The sequence below is a fragment of the Aspergillus thermomutatus genome, assembly GCF_002237265.1.
Source record: "Aspergillus thermomutatus strain HMR AF 39 chromosome Unknown NODE_33, whole genome shotgun sequence".
Classification (NCBI taxonomy): domain Eukaryota; kingdom Fungi; phylum Ascomycota; class Eurotiomycetes; order Eurotiales; family Aspergillaceae; genus Aspergillus; species Aspergillus thermomutatus.
Genome location: NW_020798082.1, coordinates 34,482 through 61,194, shown reverse-complemented (window position 1 = coordinate 61,194; position 26,713 = coordinate 34,482). Strand labels below are relative to the sequence as shown.

General features: G+C 51.5%; 8 protein-coding genes across 8 annotated transcripts; 3 read left to right on the top strand and 5 right to left on the bottom strand.

Moving 5' to 3' along the window:
- Positions 1 to 773: 773 nt before the first annotated feature.
- On the top strand, positions 774 to 1,816 carry CDV56_106380 (Frag1/DRAM/Sfk1 family protein; the record flags this gene model as incomplete). The annotated part of the gene is made up of 5 exons (XM_026759999.1): positions 774 to 783; positions 843 to 924; positions 992 to 1,261; positions 1,324 to 1,529; positions 1,578 to 1,816. 5 exons carry the CDS (start codon positions 774 to 776, stop codon positions 1,814 to 1,816), a joined length of 807 nt encoding a protein of 268 aa, XP_026616864.1.
- A 304-nt stretch (positions 1,817 to 2,120) lies between these two features.
- Positions 2,121 to 3,273, bottom strand: ptyA (putative tyrosine/serine protein phosphatase; the record flags this gene model as incomplete). The annotated part of the gene is made up of 4 exons (XM_026759903.1): positions 2,121 to 2,859; positions 2,918 to 2,997; positions 3,060 to 3,096; positions 3,155 to 3,273. The coding sequence occupies 4 exons, from the start codon at positions 3,271 to 3,273 to the stop codon at positions 2,121 to 2,123; spliced, it is 975 nt and encodes a 324-aa protein (XP_026616863.1).
- Positions 3,274 to 3,969: 696 nt separating this feature from the next.
- CDV56_106045 (glycoside hydrolase family 35 protein) lies at positions 3,970 to 7,085 on the bottom strand (the record flags this gene model as incomplete). Its single annotated transcript, XM_026759664.1, has 4 exons — positions 3,970 to 5,104; positions 5,155 to 5,653; positions 5,705 to 6,781; positions 6,845 to 7,085. The coding sequence occupies 4 exons, from the start codon at positions 7,083 to 7,085 to the stop codon at positions 3,970 to 3,972; spliced, it is 2,952 nt and encodes a 983-aa protein (XP_026616862.1).
- An 849-nt stretch (positions 7,086 to 7,934) lies between these two features.
- CDV56_105829 (uncharacterized protein) lies at positions 7,935 to 10,153 on the bottom strand (the record flags this gene model as incomplete). Its single annotated transcript, XM_026759448.1, has 2 exons — positions 7,935 to 9,091; positions 9,139 to 10,153. 2 exons carry the CDS (start codon positions 10,151 to 10,153, stop codon positions 7,935 to 7,937), a joined length of 2,172 nt encoding a protein of 723 aa, XP_026616861.1.
- Positions 10,154 to 15,635: 5,482 nt separating this feature from the next.
- On the top strand, positions 15,636 to 16,420 carry CDV56_105357 (CFEM domain-containing protein; the record flags this gene model as incomplete). Its single annotated transcript, XM_026758976.1, has 3 exons — positions 15,636 to 15,722; positions 15,826 to 15,955; positions 16,005 to 16,420. The coding sequence occupies 3 exons, from the start codon at positions 15,636 to 15,638 to the stop codon at positions 16,418 to 16,420; spliced, it is 633 nt and encodes a 210-aa protein (XP_026616860.1).
- Positions 16,421 to 16,790: 370 nt separating this feature from the next.
- Positions 16,791 to 17,566, bottom strand: CDV56_105261 (uncharacterized protein; the record flags this gene model as incomplete). The annotated part of the gene is made up of 3 exons (XM_026758880.1): positions 16,791 to 16,856; positions 16,912 to 17,337; positions 17,429 to 17,566. The coding sequence occupies 3 exons, from the start codon at positions 17,564 to 17,566 to the stop codon at positions 16,791 to 16,793; spliced, it is 630 nt and encodes a 209-aa protein (XP_026616859.1).
- Positions 17,567 to 17,898: 332 nt separating this feature from the next.
- CDV56_104732 (non-specific serine/threonine protein kinase) lies at positions 17,899 to 24,077 on the top strand (the record flags this gene model as incomplete). The annotated part of the gene is made up of 8 exons (XM_026758351.1): positions 17,899 to 18,489; positions 18,550 to 18,595; positions 18,644 to 19,008; positions 19,062 to 19,170; positions 20,079 to 20,109; positions 21,322 to 21,439; positions 21,502 to 21,649; positions 21,706 to 24,077. 8 exons carry the CDS (start codon positions 17,899 to 17,901, stop codon positions 24,075 to 24,077), a joined length of 3,780 nt encoding a protein of 1,259 aa, XP_026616858.1.
- Positions 24,078 to 24,758: 681 nt separating this feature from the next.
- On the bottom strand, positions 24,759 to 26,521 carry CDV56_104528 (putative l-fucose permease; the record flags this gene model as incomplete). The annotated part of the gene is made up of 6 exons (XM_026758147.1): positions 24,759 to 25,144; positions 25,231 to 25,461; positions 25,521 to 25,865; positions 25,934 to 26,151; positions 26,222 to 26,322; positions 26,387 to 26,521. The coding sequence occupies 6 exons, from the start codon at positions 26,519 to 26,521 to the stop codon at positions 24,759 to 24,761; spliced, it is 1,416 nt and encodes a 471-aa protein (XP_026616857.1).
- Between the last annotated feature and the right edge of the window lie 192 nt (positions 26,522 to 26,713).

The window sequence follows — 26,713 nt, the reverse complement described above, 5'->3', positions numbered from 1 at the left end:
AAACCGGGGAGAAAAGGAACCGATAGTCGAGTTGCTTTGCGGATGACTATGGATCGTGATACACAGCACTGAGTCCTTCTATCGCATTTCGGAAGATCGACAATCGCTCCGCCGATGACGTCGATGGACTGACTGGGGGGTGAAATCATTCCTGATTTCTTCAGGATATTTATAAGAATGTTATATCTTCATAATCAGCGTGCAGAGTATCCAAGGCCAGTTCTGTTGGCTCTTCCTCCTTTCCTTAACCTCCCTTTGGCCTCAGGCTGCTAGGCTGTCAGGCCTTGATCCCCGAATTCGGAATACTCATCCCTTCATCCTTGATTAAACCCACACTACCGTGCTCATTTCCATCCCTTCTTTCTCCGTTACAGTTCTGAACCACAAATAGCCAACACAGCTAGGGGATACAACCAACGCCATAGAGTCAATTGGAGGGATTGTCGTCATCCAAGCATTACTGTTGCCTGAAGTATTCGTCAAAGCCAAGCCTTTCCATCCTGTGAGTTTGATCTAAGCCACATCCGCTCTATCCGGAGGCCCGATCCGCTGCGCATTTAAAGTGAAGGATGGCTTGAACTGATCAATATATGTCGAATTGCCATAGAAGAGTGCCATTATCGTTCTTTTGAGCTTAGACTTGTCTGTCCTGTTTTCACATTGTGTCGCCGACTTCGACGTCTTGATCGAAAGAAAGCCGCGAAAAAATAAAAGGTTAACATAACAACATGTGGATTATATCATTTTGGATCTTTCCTGTAATATCGGCTTGCATGTGGCTTGGTAGGGATTTGTGTTCCCCGAACTGATCAGATTGATACTAATTTGATGATTTTGTCTAGCCATGCTGCTTGCGATGCTGGGAAACTGGGCTGTAATCGGGACGCCTGTTTACCCCAGTATGGAAGCCGGACAAACCATTGCGTATGTCGTCATTTCTGTGCTTTGACTTTGGTCTCTCTGTTCATTTGACGCTGACAAAGGATTATAGATATATATCTGATATTGGAGCGGAGGGGTTGAAACCTCTGTTCATCACAGGCAGCGTCATCACCGTTGTCTTCTTGGATTTGTCCTTCCTTTCAGAACGCTGGCTGCGACACGCCGGGCAGTTGGTGCCGAACAGAGGCTGGTTTGACAAATTCTGCGCCGTCGCTTCGATATTTTTCGCGGTCGCTGGCGCACTGGGCTTGATCCTGCTCTCGTGCTACGATACGCTACGTTATCCGCATCTCCACGATGGATTCCTGCTCATGTTCCTGTAAGTGGCATCTTCTCTGTTCACAGAAACGTTTACAGAAACAAAAGTACTGATTCCTTTAGTGTCGGATACCTGATCAGCGCGCTGCTCATCTGCGCCGAGTATCTGTGGCTGGGAATCTTCTATCGCTCGCAGCATCGTATTTTGTTCGCGAGCTTTGTGATCAAACTCTCGTTTGTGGTTATCGAGGTCGCACTGGCCATTGCCTTTGGTATCTGCGGGCGCCGCAGCACCGGCAAGAAAAATGTGGCCGCTGTCTTGGAATGGGGTACGTTCTGAATTCCTGTCTCGACATTTTCGATGCTAATATCTGCAGTTATTGCTTTCGTCTTCACGGGGTATATACTCTCCTTTGTGGTCGATCTTCTACCATCTGTGCGAACGCGTCGTCACATCCCTCAGGGTGAAAAGCGCCTCGAAATGGCCCACGAGGGGCCCAATGCTCCTCATCCCACCGAGGCCAATGGGGGCTACATGGTTGAAGAGCCCCTGACGACTGATTCCGCCGGGCCCAACGCCAACTACTACCGCGGACAGCGGGCTACCGGTTACTAAAATCGGCGGTCTTGACGATATACACGAATTATACCTTGATGATAGCACTTTTCTCATTTGATTTGATATATTGCCTGCTGTACAACACTGCATTGGGTGTGTTAGAGAAAGATACCTTGGTTTCTGATGGTTGCTTGTTTATGGGTATACAAACGCATTAATCATATAATTGTTCATTTGTCCAGAGTTGCTAAAATCTAGATACCATGAATGATGACCGCCCGTAATTACAAATATGATATCCCAGCTAAATGTACATCCATCATCAGATAGAAATAATCGGAAGAATAAAGCAAAATCAAGACTAGGCGAGCAACCTCTGCCTGATCAGCCCCTGCTTCTCCCGATCAATCCCAACCGCCACCAGATACCCTTCAATCCCGCCATATCTCGCATCCAGATGCGCCCGGATCTGCTGCGTAAACCCCGGCGGACATTTGGTATACTCCTCGTCCAAGCCCAGCACGCGGATCTCCTTCATCCGCTCCTCAAAGTCAGCGATCAACTCCGGCTCCGACTTGACGTAGTCCGCCGCGATAGCGTCCGCCGATACCTGCGGCACAAGGAGCAGAAGCAGAAGCACAATCAGACCCGTCCGGTCCTTGCCCTGCGTGCAGTGCACGATGACCGGGTACGCGGCCGGCGACACGAGCAGCTCGAAGATCTCGCGGATCTCCGCCGTGCTGCTGTCCAGCGTGTCCTGGCCGAGACCGATCAGGCCCCGTGGCGCCATGACCTGCTGGCCCACGATGGTGACGGCATCGGTGTGGTAGCCCGCGGCTGCGAGGGCGAGGACTCGTCTGTAGATATCAATCGCTGCACCTGAGGTGAAAGAGTCGGGGGGCGCATACATGAAGTTATACCAGTCTAAGCGCCATAGCAGGGCCCGTTCGAATGCTTTGCCCGTTAGACTGATCAGGGATCGTTGCACACCGGGGATCTGCATCAGATGCTCGTTCGCCTCCGCAGGAGGGAGAGACGGTTGGTCTGTGTTGAGAGCATCCTCGCCGCGGCGTTTCCGAGCGGCCATTTGGTGTTCGGTCCTGTCAGTGTCAATATGCTTCTATGACACCGCCACTGGCAAAGCGGGACGTCCCATACATCGATCTCAGATCCAGGACGGTTGAAATGTGTAGCTCTTCCGCTAGTCGCCGTCTATCTCGTTCTGAGGCATCGTCTAGCTGTTGTTTGTCAGCAATGAGACATTGACAATGACAATAGTGGATCTATCTATTATGCGCACCCTTGCACTTCGAAAAAGGACGCCTTCCTTGAGGACGCTGCACAGCCATATACCGTGAGCGATTCCGTGGATAACGAGGCAACGTCCAGACATACCGAGATCCCATCAATTGATTGATCGACCGTCCGACATCGCGAAAGTTGATGATATTGTCGAAGGGCCGATCAGCCGAGTCTAGATCGACGCTGGATTGGCGGGGAGGATTGGTGGTCATGGCTATTGCTGAGATGACGGATAAAGGGAAAGAAGATGTCCAAATTATAAGTGTGAAAGAATATGGGTATCATAAGACGAGAAAAGAACAAAATGCAAGTAGTGAGTTGATTAATCCATCAATCAGAATCAACGACCGGACGTGAGATTCAAGACAATCAGTCGCTTTGTTATCGTAAGTGGTAGACGGGCTACAGTCTCTAAACAGTGTCCATGACAAAAAGTAGACGGATGAAGCGAGGACAAAAGAATGGAAAGACCGTGGAGATGAAGACGAGGATGAGGATGGGATGAGGATGGGATGAGGATGGGATGAGGATGGGATGAGGATGGGATGAGGATGGATGAGGACGAGGATCAAGGAGATACAAGACAGACAGACAGACGATGGATGGATTGATTGGACAGCGGAGTCAGGATTACAGAGTAAGCGTTTACGGATCCCCTCAAACTGGCGGTGGAGAGGAAAAAGCCAGAAAAATAGTCCTACCAACGGCACTAGTTACGGCCCGACGGCTTCTACTCCGGATGGATCGCTTGTATCCGTATACGGAGTAGAAATGATTTAATCCACTTCTTTATCTTCATGAATCATGACTGTCTACTTACACGAATACAACTCCTGCCTCAAGGAGTCGGGCCAGACTGCATCAACCCATTTTCAGAAGCTGCCAGCTGGCCTCCTGCCAGCGACCTTTCATGCATACTGGCTGCGGTCTTTCCAGCTCGGCTGCAGATAGCTCCAGTCCTGATTGAAGTCGAACCCACTGCAATACTTTCCATACGCCACCAGCTCCACCTGGTCCAGCTTCGCTCCCGCATCAGTCAACGCCCACATGCTTATCGCCAGCGTGTTCTCTCCCCGGTTGTTGATCACACCTGGCGGGAAGGGGAAGAGACTCTGCGGTCCGATGTGGGGGAGGTAATGACCGAACTGATATCCGTTCATGAAGATCTGGACTACCGCTTGTGTGCCATCGGGCGCGCCCAGCTGGAGTCCGATGGGGACGTCCAGACCTTTATCGAGGTTCAGCTTGAACGTGGTGGTGTAGAAACGACCCTCGGCTCCAGATACACCGTCCAGCGGGCTGCTCGTCGACGCGGATCTGGGTGCCTTGTACCCGGGCAGATGCCAGCCCATGCGCTCACCATACAGTCCGCCCTCGTTCATTGGGCCACGTACCGGGTCGATGTTCTTCTCTCCGCCTGCGTTGCCTTGGATTCGCCAAGATGTAAAGTTGACCCCTCCAATCAAGGTGGCGCCCAGGATACCCCGCGGGTTTTGGGTTCCCTTTGGCTTCACGCTGTTCTGATCATGGCCGGTATAATCCGTGACCACTGTAAGGACGTTGTTACGCGCCTTGAGCGAGGAGCTGTTAAAAGCGAGGACAGCCGACGTCGCAGCGAGGCTAGGGCTGCCCACGGCTCCGCCCGCATACTGCCCGTTCACCCAGGCTGCCCATCCAGCGGCTGCGCCGTTCTGTACAGTGACATTCGCGCCGGTCACGTTGCGCCCGCCGAAACGACCACGGTAGACCTTGGTGCCCGCGTGGTAGCCGTAGTCACCGGAGTAGAGGACAGGGAGAGAAAGCGGCGCAACCGCATTTACTGAGGTGGTCTTGTTGCAGACAGTCCATTTGGAATCGTCGTAATCTGGCTGGATCTCCGGAAGAGTGTCTTGGGCCTTCCAGGAGTCCAGCGAGGGAAGTGAGATCTGAACATCGTCCGCTCCAGATACAGTTCCAATCAGACTTCCGTACGCAGTCTTTCTGGTCTTGATTGCCTTCCCATTCCACTTGACATTCTTGACCTGCGGGTTGCCAGTATACACTCTGTCTTACGGTCAGTCTCTCTCATAGCAAAGGAGCCGGAAAAATCTTACTCAATAGATGTGGTGTTTGCGTTGTCACCAGTGATCTCCACCGTACCGTGGTTGAGGGAAGCCCCGCGAACCAGGTACGGTCCTTGAACCAGTATGTGCTCGTTGGGGGCAACCTGCGGGCTTGATGTGGTCGGAGGCGCAAAGAAATTCCAGGCAGATTCTTTGTCAAGAAGGTAGGCCAACACACCGTTGGAGAACTTCACCGCAGTGACACCCTCTCCCTGAGTGTAAGAATACTGCGTACCGTAGCTGGCCTCCGAGGCGGTGATGTTGCTATTGCCGTATGTTTGGAAGGTGAGTTTTGGTTCATGCTTGAACACGAAGGTCCCCTTCTGGCCCACAGTCAAGTAGAAGACGAGGACATCTACATCGAGGTTGGCATACGTCAAGACTTCAGCGGATGAAAACAGCAGAGTCGAGTTCTTTCCGAAATTGTAGTCGGTCACTATAATCTTGCTCTGGCGACCATTCAGCTCGATGTCCGGTATGGAGATGGCACCTAAGTCCGGTAAGCAGCAAGTCAAGAAGAAACAGCACGCGAAGGCCATACCGGCAGAGGTGGTGACGTTGAGGGAAAAGTCAGTCACAGCGCGAGATGAGCTGGTGCTGTGTGCAAGCACATAGAATCCGGCGTTTGTGTCGGGGTTTCTAAGCGACCAGGTGTAGATGCTACTGTCGCTAGTGTAACCGGTACCATTACCTTCCATATAGGTCTTCAACAGATCCGCCGACACACGGGTGAAGAGGCCAATAAGCTTGGTCTGTTTCAACTTGTCGCGAATCTCCCGAGTCTCGCGGAGAGGAGCGGCATAGTCATAGGAAGTGTATACGACTGGAGCGGCGCTGTGGCCCCAGTTGGTCCCGCCATAAGTCATGTAGATGCTCTGCAGCGTCACGCGAGAGCCAATGTTGTTCTTGTAGTAGACATCTGGGAACTCGGGCGACAGCTCCGTGGCGCAGGTGTCATAGACATACCCGCCCCAGGGCTGGAACCATCCGCCTTCGAACTCGGGCAAATACTCGGGTTGCGTGAAGGAGTAGTTCTGGAACCATTGATAGTATGTCCGGACGAGATTAAAACCAGTGTTGGGATTCGTGCAGGAGAGACCACCAGGGTACGAGTCCAAACCATAGACATTGACCGCGCCTCCTACATTGTGGTAGTCTGTTGACCAGCTGACGGCTCGCATGCCCTTCTCATTGTGGGAGCTTGGAACAACAATCCCAGCCTCCTCGAACACCTGCGCAATCTGCTTCATGTAGACAACCAGAGTGTTATCCGCACTGTAGGACGTCTCCTGGAGCTCATTCTCATGTTGATTGAGAATCACAGGGCCGCCGTTGGTGACCTGGTTCTTCGCAATGATCTTGCCGACCTCCAGGATCCATGGCCGCCATTTTTCGTAGTATGCCTCATCGCTCGTCCGCTCATTGCCCATCTGGCCGTTCGCGGCCCAAAGGGCAAACCCACCAGCCGAGGTCTCTGCGTTGCAGTACGGGCCCGCTCTTGCGATCACATACAAACCCGCTTCTTTGGCGTAATCGAACAACCGCTGGATGTCATGGGCTCCGTTCTCAAAGTCGTATTCGCCCTCCGAGGCGCTGTGGAAGCTCCAAAAGAAGTACACTGCCAAGCCCCTTTTAGCCCCGTGTAGGACTCACCCATGCTAATGAAGGATAAGGCTCGTACCTGAGATGGCATTGAACCCATTGGCCCGCAATTTCTGAAAGACATCCAACCACATCTCCGGCACAGGAAGTCTCTGGTAGTGAAATTCACCCGAGAAGACAAACAGTCTCTCCCCCTTAACGGACAGGCTGTACTTGTCCCATGTCACGTCGGTAGTCTTGCCATTATCTGTTCCTGACACCAAACAATCACCCGTCAGGATCCCTAGTAGGAGCAGAAAAAGGAAGCTAAAGACTCGCATATTCGCCTCGCCAGTTGCGCCACGGTGCTCTCGAGACGATTATCCCTGTCCATGGCCGCAAAATTGGGGGCAGAATTCACGACAATAAAAGGGTCGCATTGACTGAAGCATGCGACTACCATCTTCGGGCATTCGCGACAGTGTTACTCCGGTGCTGTATAGGGATTGGTGGATGGTTGTGATCGAGTAGTAGATGACTTGATGCAGCTAACAAGCACCCATGCTCCTTTTCTCCGATGGAAGCAGGAGAAGATCGTCGGACGAGCGCGATTGGGTGGTGATGGTTGTCTGATGGATGATTTGATCCATCTTGAATGCGGGGGGAGAAAAGAGGTCGGAGAGGACTTGCGGGGGAATACATAAAGACATCTTGACTATGGAGGACACCACGAAATGAGTCCAACTGCTGTTTTTGATTCGGTATATCTCTCATCTATTCGTCTCGGTTAATGCCGAGGGTTGAATGAAAGCAACCCAGTCCAATCCAAAAGAAAGGTAATTGAAGTGATCCTGTTTTCGCCATAAGCTTCAACAGCTTTCAATTTCTTCCAACCCTTAGAGAAGAGGTCATTCATATAACAGAAATATGATTGAAATTTCATGACATATGTACCAATAACTAAAGTCACTAGAAAAGATTGCGACAGAACCGTTGGAATACAATTAGTCTCCATATTTCCTCCCCAATAACCACAAACCACGACGCCCGAAAACATTCGTCCCAATAGAACCCTCAAGGAGAAGATCAAGGAGAAGACACGAGGTATAGAAAGAAAAGACTCAAGAGCCCGACCAAAACAGATACAAGAAGACAAAGATGGTACATACGGTGAGCAAAGGCAGATTGCATCACAAGTCCTCGGAGAATCGTGATTCACGACTACCATTTGTGGCATGCTTGCCAATGGCTGGAGGCATAGGTAAACCCTGATCAGTGGCACTCTCTCGCAGCTCCTCTTTTGTGACTGTGGATGCATTGGAGCCTGCAATGTTACGAACGCCACTCTCTTCAGCAGGTTCTGAAGGGGTCTGACGTTCATCACTCGGCTTCGATACACCATTAGTCCTGTGGTCATGTGAGCCGCCAGACACAATCTTCATGAAACTGGATCTCAGGCGTGACGACCTTCTATTCTCGCCACTCTCAGCAATGCCGCTCGAGCCACGCCGCGTGGCCTCGTTTCCTAAACTGCCTTGGTCAACGGACATTCTATGCTGCATCGCGACAAGATCATTGCCTGTGACAGGATGAGATCGGAGTGCCGCACCGCGTGAATCTATCTCCGCCAGCGCCGCGCCTCCAGCAAACCCTGTGCTTGCAGCACTTTCTTTCTCGCCTTCTATCTCTCGTGGAGACTGACGTTCCGTACCGTTAGGCCGGCGACCCACCCGGCCTCTGAACCAAGTTTTGAGTCTGGATTCCCGTCGCTCAAGCGGAGGTACTTCTCCGGCGGCCCCTGGAGTGACAATCAACTCTTCTTCCTCAGCAGGCTGGGGTTGTGCAGTGTCGATAACTGGCGCCTCGCCCTGGGTAGCAGCTTCGGCCTTGGGAGCTTCAGCCTTAGGGGCTTCAGCCTTAGGGGCTTCAGCCTTAGGGGCTTCAGCCTTAGGGGCTTCAGCCTTAGGGGCTTCGGCCTTGGGAGCTTCGGCCTCGGGAGCTTCAGCCTTAGGAGCTTCGGCCTCGGGAGCTTCAGCCTTAGGGGCTTCCGCCTCGGGAGCTTCGGCCTTGGGAGGTTCCGCCATAGGAGCTTCAGCCTGAGGGGCAGCTTCCACCTGAGATGCAGCCTCAACCGGAGGAGTAGTGGCCTGAGGCGCAACTTCAGGCTGAGGTGCAGCTGCAGGTGCAGCTGCCGCTCCACCGGCCGCATGGTAATCAGTCTCTTCCTCAGCTGAAGGCTTTTCAGCAGGACGTTCAGTGTCTCGCGTTCGCTTCGACTTCCGTCTCCAAAGCCATGTCTTTTCCCCTGCAGCTTTCTCCTTCATCTTGTGCTTTTGAATCTCTGCCTCTATATGAGCTTGTCTGAAGTCAAAAATTCGAGTGGCCTCGACATACCTCGCTGGCGTTTCTCCTCGGCCATCGTATCAAGCTCCCGCTCACGCGCAATAGCCTCATATCGCTCCCTTTCTTCGGCATCCAGACGAGCCTCCAATTCCTTGGCCCTCTGCTTCTCGGCACGATCCGTGATCTCATCGAATGTTGGCTGAAGCCTCGAACGGGCGACCGCCTCCACATCAGCCATATCCATGTATCTTTCAGCGCCAATATTGACTCTGTCGGGTGGTTGGTAGGGCTCTCCTTCCTGCACCTCGCGTTGTGCCCGCTCAAGTGCTGCCTCCTCCCATTCTTTTTGCATCGATGGTGGAGGCCGGCCAGTTTCATTGTAGACACGCATCTCCATATCTTGGATGGTCGCGTTGACATTTCGCCTTGCGGCTTCCATCAAGTTGGCACGGTCTTTCGTTCTCTGTTCATCCACAGCATCGAGTCGCGATCGAAGGCTAGACATTTGGTACCTAATCTCCCTTGATCGCTCGGCATCAGCAGCTGATGTGTCCGAGTCGAAGGATGCTCTCCTGCGACGGATAGACAGGCTGGGCCGCGGAGCATGGGGTTCAACCCCATAATATTCCTGATAAGTTGGCTCATTCAGTTTGGCCAATTTCTCCGCAGCCCGCTGCTGAGCCGCTTCTTGCACTTTAATAGCCTGCTTAAGGGCCGTTGGATCGGACTTGGGAACCGTTTGCTGAGAGCGCATGCGGCTGTGGCCTCGCTGAGCACCGTAGAGGGCTGCGCTGGGCTCTCCTGTCTGTTCTTCCTCTCTTGCCTCCGTAATCTCGTACATATCGCGCGCCATCGAGATAGCAGCAGCTCGAAGTACGTTCTTTCGGTCTTGCTCCTCGAGCTTAATAGGAGGTTGCTCAGTGTAGAGTTGCGCGTTGGCAGTAGCCATGTGATGAATCCTGCTGGCTTCCAATGAGCTGTCAATATGTGCAAGTGGGCCTTCCACTTCCGGCCCAGGCTTCACACTGCCAGCCGCTGAAGCAGCATAAGGCGCCTCGGGGGCCATTGTAGGCTTGCTGGGTGCGGAGTCGGCCCTCTTCCTGCTGATTCGATAAGCGCCCGTAGCGGCACGAAGTGCCTTGTCCCTGTCCAAGCTTTCCCGCTGGATATCATAGACCTGGTCCGATGTCGTCGAGATGTCATGTTTGAAGCCAGTGGCCACTGGAGGAAGACTCGTGATGGTTTTCCGGTCTCTAACTGCGGTGATGGCGGCTTTGTACCCTTCAGAACTTGGTCGGGCCACGGGAGCCTCGGCGGTCCGTGTGTCCTGAGTCTGATATCCTACTGCGCTGGGCCTTTCAGGAGCTAAGCTCTCGCGAAGACTCCTCGCATGGGCCAGAGCAGCGCTCGCTGACGCATGGCTGAGGTTGAGCGAACCCGTCGCTTTTGGATCTCCTGTTTTAAGAAAACCCGGCGTCAGTAACGGTGCTCCTACATTGTAAGATCATCTCCTGGAATCCGGTGGCTATTTCTCACTGAATAATTGCGATTCAAAGGTAGCAGGTTCTCGAACGGAAAGTCTACGCTCGGGGTGTGTCACAAAGAGTGCGGCTGTCGCAGCTGTCGAATAATCGAGTCAATGAAACCCATTCTTCGTCGAGAAAGTGGAATAGTCAGAGATAGCATCTAGAACTTACCCTGATCAGCTAGCCGGGCAGACCGGGAACGCTGGAGGGAGACGCGATGGACTCCAGGATGATACTCAGTCGTAGCCATGATAAGATAAGGTATGCGCCGTGCTGCGGGGGGTATGAAATGACGGCGGATACAGGCATTCCCGATGAAAAAGCCAAAGGAAAAGAAGATGGATGGAAAGAAGATGATGAAAAGAAGTTATGGTCGGTGGCAGAGAGAAGAGTGGTGACGACCAGTGGGATGAACCAGCCGGAAGCTCAAGGGAGAGAGTCGAAAGAGGTGTGTGTCGTCTGTGACGTCGTTGGTTGCAGAGGGCAGATCCACGGATGTTACCTCTCGACGGTCATTGATTAAGCATTAAGCTTCGTCGATATCTCAACTCGCTGATGTCATGATGTCAATGGGGATATTTGCGATGAAGTTTAGAAAGAGAAGAAGAGAGTCTTCTCTTCAGCCCACGTTGTTGTGTCGATGTCGATGGTGTGTCGCGGCCGAGTCATGATTCTTCCATCCCACGTTCACATTCCTGTCTCGCCTCTCTTCCGTTTTCGACCGTGACGAAGATCTTACTACTATAGTGTTCTATTAATCTATATCTGAGATAACTGCATCATCTCCACTGTCTTTCTTTTTTAGCTATTTCTGGACTTAATCAATCTGTTCTACGTTGATTTCACAAGCGAATCCGCTCGATTGAAGCACAGGTTTCGAATGCACGCCGCTTTGCCTTCGAGTGGTCATTCTACACAATATTAAGAGGTGCTAATAATACTCGAAACAAGGCTTCAGATGGAGAGGTTAAAATTAGTGTAGTGCGGGCACATGGCGACTCATTAGGGTATTATAAATGACATCGCATAGGCGTTACTCCCATTCTATCATAAATCATCCGCCAATGATTACCAGAGATGCAGCATCTTCAAAATATTGTTACGCGTGAAAAATGACCGATTTCGTTTCCCGAAAATATCTGAGTAGCTCAGTTAGCTGCAGATGCAAAGGCTTTGAGTAGCTCGAAAGGATACTGACACATTGGAATGCTCAAGAGACAGACACCCATCTGAATACTGGAGATAGCTAGGAATGCCGGTCTGATCCCATTTGCGATGATCCAGTCATATGCGAAAAATGTCAGAACGAAACTGAATATGTTCTTGAAGATCAATAAGCACGTGAATGCTTCAACGGCGATTTGACCTGTATCACACCGTCATCAGCAACACTTTCCGCAGGCTTTGTCGTTTGGAAGAAGGCTTCAACTCACGATGTGCATCGACGATGTACAAGGCACTCGCGACGGCACCCATGACCATTCCTATGATGACAAAGGCAAAGAAGACGTCCACCACAAGCCATCCGTATCGTTCCACGTCCTCTGCCACGATCCCAAACCCGTAGAGACCAGCGCCGCTGAAGATCAGTTGGAAAATAACTAGCAAAATACGGAATTCGGGTTCGTATTTGCCTTTGTTGAGTTTTATCATGACCTTGTTCATCGAGTCCGAGAGCAGGCCAGACAGTACCAGGCCCACGATAGAGCCGATGAAGGCGCCTGTGTAGAGATACCCTGTCTGCACCTCGTTGAACCATAAAGGAGGGCCTAGGAAGATAGCAGCCAGGACAACACCAATGAAGACAGTCCAACCAATGAGAACGCCTTGTATCAAGCAAGCCTGTGGCAGTCAGAAACCGCTCTCACAAACGAATTGTGGCACAAGGTAAGCTTACCCAGAGGATCCCAGGGTGGAAAAATAGGGGAAATGGCCTCAAAAGCAGTTTGAAAAAGTTCTCATCTGTCTTCCGTCCATTGAATAGCTTCAGAGTTTCCCAGTACGTGGCCTTGCGAGGAATCGTAGATTCCTGACAGGTGCCGTCTTCTCCTCGAGAGGACGCTCCTTGCGGCTTCTCGTTTGCCCCAGATACAGACTGCTTCTGCTCTCCAGAGATTTGGCTCACTTCAGAAGTCGCATATTCGGGCGGCTGCAGTTGCGTATGTGACTGGCTTCCATCACGACGGTCGTCGAGATGCTCAAAGTCTGTGTTGAAATAGTCCGGGCGTCTGAAAGCCGTCTCAGGTATTAGGAAGATTGTCATGGGCAGAGCAGCGGCGGTAAAGATCGCCACCAGGTAAAACGTCCATTGCCAACTAAGCGAATGTGTGATCTTGCCAGCCAAAACCGGTGTGAGGAAGGCGGCGCCAAAGAGGGCAACATTCGATAAGGCCATCCGCTTGCCCCGTTCCTGTTATATTGGTCAGTCGAAATCCGTGAGGTAGCGCAGACGGAACCTACATGGACAAAGTATAGATCACCAACACAGGCATTTGTCAAAGCTTCGAATGGAGCCAGTGCGACTCCTTGAAAAATCCGGGACCAAAGAAGACTCTGATAATTCTGGCCGCTTCCTCCAGCCCATGCGCAGCTCGCGATCATCAGAATATTTCCAAGGATGAAAAGATGTCGCTTGCCCCATACTCGTGCAGTCGGTACTATTAGCACACCAGCGACACCCACACCGCAAAGGTGGTAGCCGGTGAGGAGGGCAACGGACGTGAAGCTTTTCCCATAGTAAAGAGCAATGGTCACGGTGTTGGCGGCCATGAGCGAGCTAGTTGTTGCGCAGAGGACTGAAACGAAGGAAAGCGCAAAGAGAATCGTATCGCGCCTCCATAACGGCCAATTCTAGCGGTGGTTCTCAGTATCGAGCTTTGCCAATTGTATTTCTTGACCTACCAGAGGATCGTTCGGGTCGTCGCTTGGCTGTGGTACTAAAAGTATAGGAACGTCGCCTGAGCGATCGTACTTGAGGCGAGAATCGATAGCGGCATGATCGTTCGTTCGGTCTTCGAGGATGTAGGATGTGCCTAGCGAGAATGTATCAAAAACAGTGATCCCGGGTGTACAAGCCTCTCCGTGACGATGCAGACCAGAGGACTTACCAGGGACATGATCGAGTACCTTGTCCTCGAGCACACCTAGACCCATATTGATAGGTAGCGAGGGGCTGTATGCCAACCCAAGCAATGTTCAGTGACTTGTGGCGGGGCGAACAAGACAGGTAGATAAAATTACGGAGGTAACATGGGCTTGCGCCTGAGCTAGAGGCTCAAGTCAGTGGCTAACAGTCGATGGAATACAATTTATTAATGACTGAAATTGTAGAGTAAGGGAGTAGGGATAAGGATCGCCTGTCAGGAACGAATACGAAGTTTCTGCCGAGGCGAGAGTACTACATAAGTGCCTAAGCCGTCCATCTTAGTACTGTGAGTGTGAAGTTTCTACGTCACAGGAGAAGGCTACGTTCATGAATTATCCTTGAAAATGAAGAGAAAATGCCAATGAAACCTCTGCAGTGTCGATCAGCAGGGGCATGAGGGACTGAATTTATGGGCGCAACTGTCTATGGTGCTTCACTGCTTACGCATGATCACAAGATACCACTGTCTATGTTGATTTTCTTAGCTGTTGGAAACTTTCTTTGCCCATCCATAGTGATCAACACAGAATAATATTGCCTGCTTGCTCTACTGTACCTTACGATTTATTGATTTTGATGTCCAGTACGCCACTCCACTCTACCCCTCTCATGGGTTGTGGATCAATGCCTATTGGGAGGTCGCACAGCATTCCCTGACATGATGGTCGATGTAAGGTACACTGGACCACTTCATACTCCGAGAGACTGGTACATGTTGATGCTCCTTGCGGCAATGAGTTCAGCGACGATCATCAGAAAAAGTGGTGTGAACTGTAAAGCAAAGCAATTAGCCTAAAATCATTTGATTTGAGTCTTGATACTGTCCAGGAATACATTAAGACTCTGCTAAGAATTAGTCTGAGAATGTGGTATTATTATTGAATGATTTCGTAGTCAGATGGTAAGGACTGAGGGGAAAGGTGCTGCTGTGAAGCCTGTGATGAACAAAGAAGGGTCTGAGCCTGGGAGCTGGGTGGAGCAACTGGAAGAGGGACCTCCGTCGAGTTGGTGGCTCCAGGCTAGCTATTTCACGGCTCCCTAATAGGCTAATGGGAGTGATGGCTCAGTAAAATCCGGGGATGAGCCAGATTTTTGAGCAAAAAAAGGCGGCCTGTGTGGGTCGAGCTGAAGGGACTATTTTTTGACCATTCGCTGGACCCTTTTAGTGCAAAACCATAATCATTGGAATTGCTGGAAGATGGGGTCTTCCGAATGACATTTGAGGGAGCACTCAGGGACCAATATCTATCTACACAGTAGTAGTCGATTCTCCCTAGTATTGTACGTTCCGTTGTGTTTCGTGATGAATGTCGATCTACTGATCTGCCAACAAATCATCTCACAGAGAGCAGCCCGTGTCTCGTACTGTAGAAACTGAAAATCGTATGTCCCAGAGTTGGTCATAGATAAAGTTTAAAAGATACCTTAGGAGAAAACAACACAAAGCATGCTGAAGCTATCTACTTGGGCCTAGAAACTTAATTGCAACTGAACAGCCATAGGCATGATGAATAACAAGGAGTCTAGAGCAATGATTTGTTCTGCTTGGCTGGATACGAACTACGAAGGCTTAATCAATCCCACCTGAAGTGGAGAAAGCAATGGAAAACTGGACATCCCTACCGAGACAGGATCATTATTCGCTAGAATCGCTAGTACTATGCTGAACATCGGGCTGCTGGCTAGGTAGATTGTCACAGCCTAGTTAGGTTATCACCCACTCCGTCTTGTTTTCACTCGTCACCTCACCAACACTTCTTCTACATCTTCACCTTCATCTTCTCTGCTCCTCTTCTCCTAACAGACCTTGCTTAAGGTACAAGATCCTGCGTTCCTACCACGATTCAATCATTGAACATCCTAGCCAAGTCCTCATCATGAAGCTTTACTCTGTCTCCCTTGCTCTTGCGGCTTGCCTGAGCATGGTAACTGCCCAGGGCCTTGACGGTCTGCCTGATTGTGCTGTAAGTGTTGCCTCTCACCGTTGTCATTGATAGCTATCCACAATTCTACAGACTTGCTTTTATGCCGCAGAGTGATTGATACACGACTGATGAACTGAGATAGAAAACATGCGCTACGGGTGCCATCCCCGCCAACTGCGGTCTTGACGTCAAGTGCATCTGCAGCGACTCGTCCTTCCTTTCGGGTATTTCCTGCTGTATTGCCGGATCATGCCCTCAGGACCAGCAGCAGGGTAAGTCTCTCATTTCTTGCTGTTCTCGGCGCTTGCACGCTTGCTGTAGAAGAAGCTCACCCATTCTTTTCCCCAGCCGCCGTCCAATTTGCGAACCAGATATGCAAAGGCGCCGGTGTGACCAACTTGCCTCAGTCTGCCAGCTGCGCGAGCGCAACTCAATCTGCCACTGGCACATCCTCTGGTTCGTCTGCGACTACTTCCGGATCCTCTGCGACCACTTCTGGTTCTTCCTCCAACACGGCTACCAACGAGTCCAACACCACCGGCCATAGTTCGACTGCGTCCCAGACCGCTGCAACTGCAACCACTTCCACCACTGGCAGCAGCAGCTCTGGCTCCGCGACCTCATCTGCTAGTTCGACCGCCAATACCAATGCCGGGGCTGCCATTGCTCAGCACAAGGACATTGGTCTCATTGCGGCTGCCGGTGCGGCGGCTGCGGCTTTCGGCTTGCTCGCTTAAGGGACATGTGATTCGCGTCGTGGGTCGAGTGACGCTCTTTGTCATCTTGATGAGTTACAAACACGAGCTGAATGTATTATGAGGAAAATGAAGTGCAATATGGCAACTGGCAAGTGTTCATAACTGCAGGCCAATTTCCGCAAAGCTTCAACTTGTCTTGTGACTTTTATGAAGATTTTGAGGGGATTTGTTTCTGCTTTGAGCGCATATGCTAGCTTAACAGTCGGCAGACAGGAGCTTTCGCTGTAATCTATCAGAATCGCTGTGCGATCGAAGAATTCGTCGTCATTTTCCAATAGATGGTGCCCTGTAGATCATGTCCACCGCCTGGACCCCATGCGCATCAAACGAAAAAACCGAATAACCCCGTCTATTCTTCCCGTTCCACGAAACGAGCAGCTATTTCCTGCCGCTCCTCGCGGAGTGTGATGAAAATCTACCACTGATCAGCAGAACTCAAAAGTCATGGCCAGCACACGGACAAGACTTACCCAAAGCCAGAACATCATCTCCATAAACCCGTACGTAAATACAACCCTATTCTTCAGCTGGTCCAAGCCCGACGTCGTCTCCACCGACCCATACCCACCTACCCTGCGCGCGGCATCCACCCCCCAAGCATCAGGTTTACTCTGGTAGATAAAGAACGAGACAACAAAGAACAGACAGAACCGGGCTGCCGAAAGCAAAGTCCAGATCTCCGAGTAGAGCGAGGCGAGACGCGCCGCGAAGGGGTTTTGCATCGCGCTGGACATGGGGATGGCGGATTGGTTTCTGGCCGCTTGGACCATGGCCACGAGCTCGTTGACCCGTGGGATTTTTGCGACGATGATCAGGTCGACGAGGGCGTCGGCGACGAGGAGGATGCCGCATAGCGCGAAGGGGGATTGAGGACGGGAAAGGGACGGGGCTGCATCCTGTCCGTGTCGTTGAACTGTGTCAGTTTGATTGAGGCGGGATTTAGGATGGCCACGTGGATTGGATAAGGTCAAAGAATCTGCGACGTACGATCTGTAGGACTTCTCCTATCATGAAGACAACGTCTGATTCGGTGACAATGCTTGGAGATTTGGTCAGGTACACGGCCAGAACAAACAGAAACAGGGCGTGTGCCTGAATGAGCGTCTTGGAGGAGAGAAGAACCATATTAGACAAAGGTAGAGGAGATAGAAAAAAGAAGAAAAGGAAATCCTATATAGAAGTCACAGCAGTAGCTGCGTATAAATCTGGGAGCTATCGATGCTTTATCGTTCATGTTCTTGACTCTGTAGCTTCCACCACTTTTTTTCCCCTTTGATGTCTGGATCCTTGTGGGGTTGCCGCTGTTAAGTCCGGAGTCCGCCCGCAAAATAATAATGATAACAATGAAGGCGCAATTCAGAGCCACGGACTCAATGAGCTCACTTCTTCGCTTGTTCTTAGCTGTACCCTTGATTTGACGTGAGCAAGCAGATGCGACATTTGTCAAGTCCGGCAACATGACAGAGGCTGTCTTCAACAAGGAACGTCACATTAAATATTACCTCCGCTGTCTCAAGACATTCCTCCCCCACCAATACACTTCCAACGACTCCAATCGCATGCTCCTCGCCTTCTTCACAATCTCCGGACTGGATATTCTAGGCGTACTTGACAGCAAAACCACCGCCGAAGAACGTAAAGGGTACATAGACTGGCTCTATCACTGCCAGGCTCCATCGGGGGGCTTCCGCGGGTTCACGGGAACAGATTTTGGGATTGACAAGCGCACTCCGGAGAACGAAGCTTGGGACCCGGCGAATGTCCCGGCCACATTCTTTGCGCTGGTATTGCTACTCATCCTGGGCGATGACCTGTCGAGGGTGAAGCGAGTTGAATGTCTTGAATGGTTGCCCAAACTTCAACGCGAGGATGGCAGTTTCGGAGAAGTGCTCGGCCCTGGGGAAGAGGTCAAGGGTGGTCGCGACTTGCGGTTTTGCTGCTGCGCAGCTGGAACGCGATATATTCTTCGAGGAAGGAGCGGGCAAGGCCTTGAGGGTGTGAGCGATATTGATGTGGGCAGGCTGGTGGAATTCATTCAGGCGTGCCAGGTTTGAGAACTCCTCTGTGTTGGGTTGTGGCCGTGAATGGCTGATACTTGAATCTGATAGACATATGATGGGGGAATGTCGGAAGCGCCCTTTTGTGAATCCCACTGTATGTGCAAAAACTCTGCCATTAGAGACTGATTTTGACTGACGACAGCTGGTCTGACCTATTGTGCCATTGGCGCTCTAACCTTCCTTCGTCGTCTTTGCCCAGACCAGGAACACATGGCGCTTCTTTCTCCCGGGAGCTGGGAATTCGAACATTTGCTCAAATGGCTCGTCTCGAGACAGACGTCCGATTTGGGTGAAGAGGAGGAGTCAGACGAAGAAGATGATGACTCCCCTGTACAGATTGATGGTTTACAATATGATGCAGGCAACAGCAGACTAGAGGAGAGAGTCGACTTGCTTCCTAATCTTCCCCCGCCAACAGAGGAATCTCTGCATTGGGCGGGTTTCAATGGGCGATGCAACAAATATGCCGATACATGTTACTCGCTTTGGAATACGGGTACGCTCGTAGTATGTGTTTACCGATCTTAGCGATGTTGAATGCTACTAATTAACGGGACTAGATGATGGACCGACTATCTCTTGTCGACCAGCAGCGCAACCGCCAATATCTGCTCGAGAAGACACAGCACATTATCGGCGGGTTTGGGAAAGGCATTGGTGAGCTTCCAGGTGAGATCTCCGAGCTAATATACCATAGAAGAAAGATTTTGTTCTAACGGATAATGCAAGATCTTCTACACTCGTTTGCTGGGCTGGTATCTCTCGCTTTCCAAGGCGAAGATGGCCTGAGTAGCGTAGATCCCGCATTATGCGCCAGCGACCGGGCAGCTCAACACATGAAAAGTCTCCCCTGGTGGCAAGAGACGAATTGATGCTCTAAATTATGCTGGATGGATATCGAAATAGCACGCTGTTCATATTATCCAAGGTCGTAGCCTGGGCTGGAAGTCTAACACATTTATACCCCGAGTCGTTGACTTTTCATTTCATGACACTCCAGAGCGATACGTCGCTCCTAGTTGATCTTTGAATGGGAATGAGTTTGAACAATAATATTCGGCAATCCAAAACGCAAGCGACGGAGGCTAAAGTGTTCTAGAAACCGGGGAGTAAGTTAGGAAGCCCGTGTCACCCACCGTTAGGGGAGCCGTCGTCGTCATACTATTCTCATTCAGGGGCTCATTTAGTGACATCCATTCAGGACCACACGAGCAGCACTGTGACGATATCAGTATAATCAAGAAAAAACTTGCTACACCAGGTAGATGTAAAGTGAAGAACTGACCGCTCCTGTAAGGGATCCTTGTGTATGTGGCGTCAACCTCGTCGGGTGATTGATATTGGGATGATGATGATGTCGAGAGACTCGAAAGTCGAAACGGCGCACGTTCCCTCCTGCAAATGAGCATCATACCTAGTCTGTTTGTCCTCTTACTGGGCTGTCAGTGAGTGTGGTTCATAATGAATTATCCATCAATTGACTTCTGGGAAATTGTGAGCACTGCCCGTACGCCGTAGACGATTCTGTCAAATATCAGATTCCTGAGAAAACAACTAACCAGTCTAATAATACGTAGTTCTCCCCTGGTTCATCGTCATCATCATAAGGTATGTAATACTACCTCCAGATGGCCCCCTGTTGGCTAGATAGGTAGTAATAAGAAGGACGAAAATAATAATCGTCATAATTATTGCGATTCAGAATCAGTAGATAGATAGACGGTTGTCCGTTGACACTCGAAACAAATCGACTTCTTGTTTCATCATCGTCTCCGGCAAATCCAATCGATATAGATTAGCTTCTTCTCCTTTCTTGACCATCTCCCAATCTTGTCTTTACAGCATCTCTTTCCATCTTGATATTCCGGTCTGTTTACTAATAATAATAATAATATCTGAGCTTCTCATCTTCAAGCCACTCCGACCTTCTTCCGTTCCTTTTCCACAGTTGCCGTTCCGTCCATCCTCCAATACCACGTCGTCCTGCTGGAACCGAAATTTCCGCCTCGGACAGGCGAATTTTCTGCGTGCTTCTTATATCCCCCTGCGAACCCTCTCTCTTCATTTGTGGAGACTTGAACGAGCCAAAGCCGATTCCCAACTGCTAAACCACATCGATTCCATTTTGCCCGGTCCGTCCGTCTATGCCATCCGCGCTCTACCAGCCATCTTCCGCGCCGCCGTCAGTCGCATCCAACTCCTTGTTTTGCTACACCTCTTCGGGCTTCGTCTCCGTTCGTCCCCCTGATCGTGATACTCCTCCCCTGCCCCGCCTCAGGTTGGATGTCAGTCCCAAGCGGTCGTCGTCGTGAACAGTCTTTCGTCACAACGGCCCATCGTGCGAATACATCATCTCCGCGGGAATCTCCATTTAGGCGGAGACGATCTCATAACACATGCCGCCGGCCAGGACAAGAGCGGAGGTTCAATCCCAGAAACAAAAGGAAAAGGTTCGTCTAAGCCATTGATTTTTGGATGCATCATAAAACGGTCAACCTAAGGCTCGCATCTTATTCGAGACCCCACATTCGAACTCTATTAGACCAAAAATTGTCAACTGGCTGGATCATTGCCAACCTCTTGTCATTACGCGGTCTCTCGTTGGTCCTAATGTTTCCCATCTCATAAATCCCCAGACGTTTGATATGCTGCTTGTTTCGCCCTACGGTGCTGTTGAAATGAAAGTTGGCTGACTTTTGGCGATTGCGCCACGCCGTAATAGCTCGCCCAATCATACCATGAGTTGTTGGAGTAAGCAGTTACTCTTATACCCCAAGCTCTGCCAAAGCCCTACGATACTAAACAACCCTCCGTTTCCAGGGAGTTCTCGTCGAAGGACCTTCGAAGCGTTGGTAACTACACTCTTGGGAGGCTGATTGGGAAAGGCTCCTTTGGCAAGGTTTATCTTGCTTCCCACAAGCTCACCAATGGCTCCAAGGTATTATCCGCCCCAGCTGCCGACATAAGAGGCAGAGCTATTCTAATCGGATTCGTCGATAGGTTGTGCTCAAATCCTCCAGCAGGGAGGACACGAACCTGCCACGCGAGATTCATCACCATCGCCAGTTCCTCCACCCGCATATCGCCCGTCTCTATGAGGTTATAGTGACAGAAAAGCTGGTTTGGCTGGTACTCGAATACTGTCCAGGTAGGGAACGGTTGCAACGTGATGCAGTCGGCTACCGCTGACAAGATGATGCGCAGGCGATGAACTCTACAATTACCTTCTCCGCCATGGCCCCCTCCCAATCGACAAAGCCAGGAGGATATTCACACAGCTAGTGGGCGCAGTCGCATACGTGCATAGCAGGTCATGCGTTCATCGCGATCTCAAGTTGGAGAACATCCTCCTCGACAAGCACGAGAACGTCAAGCTCTGCGATTTCGGTTTCACGCGAGAGTATGAAGGCAAGGCAAGCTACCTACAGACTTTCTGTGGTACGATATGCTATAGTGCACCTGAGATGCTGAAGGGCGAGAAGTATGCCGGAGAGAAGGTGGACGTATGGAGTTTAGGCATCATCCTGTATGCGCTTCTCGCCGGGGAGCTGCCGTTCGACGAAGACGACGATCAAGTCACCAAGAAGAGGATTCTCACCGAAGAGCCAGTCTTCAACCATAAATTCCCCGACGATGCCAAGGCCCTCATCAACTTACTCCTGTCCAAGCGACCTCTGATCCGCCCTAGCTTAGCCGATATACTGGCCCATCCATTCCTGGCAGAGCATGCTCCGGAACAGCAAGCGATCCTGAAGATTCCTCGTCCAGCGCCTTTCTCGACACCCTTGGAAAAAACTACACTCCAGCGGATGAAGAGTGCTGGTGTCAATGTCGACGAGGTCATGGAGAGCGTTCTTGCTCAACGATGCGACCCGCTCGCCGGTTGGTGGGCTCTCTTGATTGAGAAAGAGCAGCGCAAAGAGCTACGGAGGGAGCGCAAGCGACGGGAACGAGAGGCCGAAGCGAAGAACTTGCGGCGACTTAGCGCCGCTAGTAGCCGTTTGGAGAAGATCTCAGCTGCACTTCTTGAAGTGGATGAAGAAGGACATACCTCTTCGGGCACATTGCTTCACGAACGAGGAAGAAGGGACAGGCGCAGTCTGCCCTCTCAGCTCGCTGTCCCGGAGTTGCCAATGCTCCCTGAGCCGATTCCGATGCAGTCTCCGGATGTGACCACCCCGCCGCCGCCGCCCCCTCCCATCGACAAAGACTCGATCCGATCAGGCAGCTCAACAAGACGTCGACCGGTACCCCCTCCAAAAGATAGTACGCGACGGCCAAGCACTCTGCATGCTAGTGCGTCGCAGCCGGAATTGGCACAGCACAATGGTATCCTCCGGCGTCGAACTGGACGCCGTCAATACCCGATCATCAGTCAGCTCGCATCGCTGAAACATTGGTTAATGGAATCTGCGAAGAGGGCAAAGTCTCCTCATCCCAAATCAGCAGGGGGAACGGGAGTGCATCGCAAGTTCTTCTCCGACAGACTGAGTCCGGGGAAGGGGCAAGAAGCCGGGAAGAAACAAGCGCCAACCTCACCAGATATCCCCCCTTCAAGCGATCTGGTGACTCCGACGCAAATCAAGCGCGCATCTAACGCCAGTAGCCTTGCGCCAAGCAACACCTCCTACTCCAACCATCGTCATTCATATCCGCGACAACCCCGGCCGCTGAGTACTGGCTATCCGAGCCATCGTAATTCCCTCTCTCCGTCTCCTATCACGCCAAGAGGCTCCTACAGACGATCCTCCACGGGACTACGAGGCCGCAAATCCACCTCGTCTTCTGTCTCCTCAATCCGAAGTATTCATCATACGCACACTCACTCCAAGGCGTCTTCTGTCTCCTCAAACAGCATTGGATCCACATCGACCCCAACAGCTCGGCCCTCGAGATCCCCGCACTCCTCGATCAAAGTTCTTCCTACGACACCCAGCGCCTCTGCACGCTTTCCCAGTAACATTCGTCTCGTACGGAATGCAAACAATGGATTCCGTGAGGCGCACGATGCGAACGGAAGGATGCAATCTGTTTTCAACGAAGTAGCACCCGCGCCGCTGCTCTACTCGCCATCCAGCAGCCTTGTGTTTGCCAGACGCAAAAGATCTGCGTTCAAAGGTCCTATGATACACACAGCAAATCTCATGGCCCCTGGTGGATTGCCCGCACCGGAATTCCCACACGACAATGCTACGACGGATCAGGCCCATGATCCAGGCAAGGCTCGGGCTGCAACGCGGAAAAGTCAAATAATTGAAGAAGAGGAGGATATGGCGGAGGAAGATATCGAGGAAGTAGAGACTTTTGACGGTCCAGATGAGGATCCAGGCTCGCCAGTGGACGCTATCATCAGGCCGGAAGAAGAGAGTAAACCTTTTGAATGTTTCAGTGGTTCACCGGGCCAGTGTCAAAAGCCATCGCTCGCCCCTGCGCCGGACATCGACTCGAGCCCACTTCGGCCCCCTCGCTCTTCCTCCCTGAAAGCATCGAGAGCAGACACAGCAGATGCGCCAGCTTTGCGCGGCGAGGACAGCAAAACCGTTGTTGTCACTTCCACAAACGCTGTGGCTCCCTAGGGTTCGTGTCGTTCATCGAATTGGACAGACGAACAAGTTCCATGTCAGGTGACCAATGACCTCTCATAGAATCATTTATTTGTTTTGCACTAGCCTTTATACCCCTTTTGCGGCATTGTGGCATCGGCTTTCTTGAATACCTGTATTACATTTTGGATTTGGTGGAGATACGAACGGTGTACGCCTTTTTCATCGTCTGCCACGAACTCATTCATTTTAGCTCTTTTCCTTTCCCCTCCGATTGAACCTTCCTTCATCCGGTTTCTCTCCTAATACAATCTCTTCCCTCTGTACCTTGCTGATCTCTTCTGCTGCTGCCTTTCGTTTCCTCCGACCATGTTCCCGATGTGGAGATACCCTCGATTTTGACTCATTTTCGTTTTCCCCTCCCTGCCTTGTCATAACTGCTCGGGCTGGTACCCGATTGAGCACGGAGATGATATTTAGCGCACAGCGCATTCATCGCGGAAAAACGCTGACAGTTCATTCGAGCTGTTTGCTTCTGTTTATTTGACTTCCGTCATACACATATGTTCATATAGATAGAGTAGATTTCGTCCAATCTTGTTACCCAATAGACATGCCGGCCGTTAATGTTGATTTGAACAGTTCGCAGTAGGTATAGGTCATAACGTATCATTACACTCGTCGGAACTCCAAGTCTACTTTCAATTGCCATCATCAATTCTCAACGTGGACCCCTGCAGACTTCTCCATTCCCTCCGCCTCCACGTCCTTCATCGCGGCAGCGCCATCACCCTCGCTCAACCCGATCTGGCTGTCGCCGACCTTGTCCATCGTATCGCGGTACGCAGGCACAAAGTTGACGGCGACAGCGTACGTCCACGCAATGACCATGAACATCGTGGGGACAATCATGGCGAACCCCGTGCTGTTGCGCATGTCGGCCACATGGCCCAGGATGGGCGGCACGACGGCACCACCGCAGACACCGCCAACGATGAAGCCAGACCCGCGCTTGTAGTGCCGGCCCAGACCGCGGATGCCCAGTGCGACGATGGTGGGGAAGCAAACGGATTCGAAGAACAGGGTGAGGAAAAGCATGGCTGGTGGGTATCAGTCATCAATCAGCATCATCTTTTTTTTTTTTTTTTTTCTTGCGAGCGAATGGTAAAGGAGGGAGAGCGCATACCGATGCCACTCTGATTCCTTTGGGTGATGGACGCAGCGATGAACGCCACCACACCCGAAAGATATACCAGAAAGACCCAGCGCGCACGGATGAATTTCATGAGGAACGCGCCGAGGAAGCGGCCGACGGTGAAGGCGCCCTGCGCGCCGGCGAGGTACTTGGACCCCGTGGAGCTCGCGGTGCCAGGCCAGGTTTCGACGGCGTAATTGATGAAGTAGCCTGCGATGGCGACTGTCGTGTCTGTTAGATAGTGCGGTATGCTTGCTATGTGTAGGATGGGGCTGACGCACCTTGGGCACCGGTGTATGTAAATTGAGCCAAGGTGGCATGGAACAGCTTGTATTGCTTCCAGAGTGGCTTCTCCTGCTCGCCGACGTGGGTTTCAGCGACTTGGAAGGCCATGTCCTCATCGGTGACTTCGGGGATGTTGGATAGGAAGAAGACCCCAGCAAGAAGGAAGACGAAGATGCCGATGGCGAGATAGACCCATTGCACGCTCTTCAATGCCGCTACATCGTCCTGGGTCTCAGTGAAGAAGACGTATGAGGCCAAAGTTGGAGCGACGCAGGTGCCGATGCCGTTGAAAGCCTGGGCAAGGTTGATTCGCATTTCGGCGTACTTCGGTGGTCCACAGACTATCGAGTGCAGTTTAGCACGACCTGCCTTTTGTTTCTCTTGATGTGCGTTCATTATCTCTACTGACCGGTGAGGTAGGGATTGGCAGCCGTCTCTAAAGAACCCAGCCCCGACCCGATGACGAAGGTAGCCGCGCAGAACCCTCCAAAGGATCGATTGAGGCCGGCCGGCCACATGCAGAGCGCTCCGATACCATACAGGGTCAATCCGAAGATGAAGACGGCTTTGTATCCGTAGTGACGTAGAATCCAGTTGGCATAACCCAGAGACGCGAGTGGATATGCCCTTGCAGCCAGTCAGTTCCACGACACCTCAAGAAAAAGGTGGCATTGGATATGTCCAGGGCAGCTCGTACCCAAAATATGCGGCCTGAAGGCCCGAGGAACGAGTCCGGGTGATGTGAAGTGTATTCTGGAAATGCTTGTTAAGAGTATCTAGCAGTCCATAGGCGAAACCCTACACATGGAACGTGATCGGCATATATTCTTCAATTCGATAGTCAATCCAGGCACCGACTCACCCACAGAAAGAAGAGAATCGTGACCAGAGCGAGGGGCCACAGACTCTGACGCAAGGTGAGCGTAGCTGCAGAGGTGGTACTCTTATTGTTGACCCGGAGCCCGGAGCGGGATTTGAGAAACCGTGCGAACCCCATTTCAGCGATTGGGGAAGTTGATGGTCTGCTGCTGTCTTGTAAATGAGCCCTTCATAAAGAAAAACAAGGAAGAGGAAAGAGGGGAGGGTGGGAAAAAGAGAGGCAGTGACCAGGGTGACTCGACTAGCCAGACCTTTATGTACTCCAACGGTACGCCATCATCTGTGCTACCGCAAAGCGAAGATGATTGCT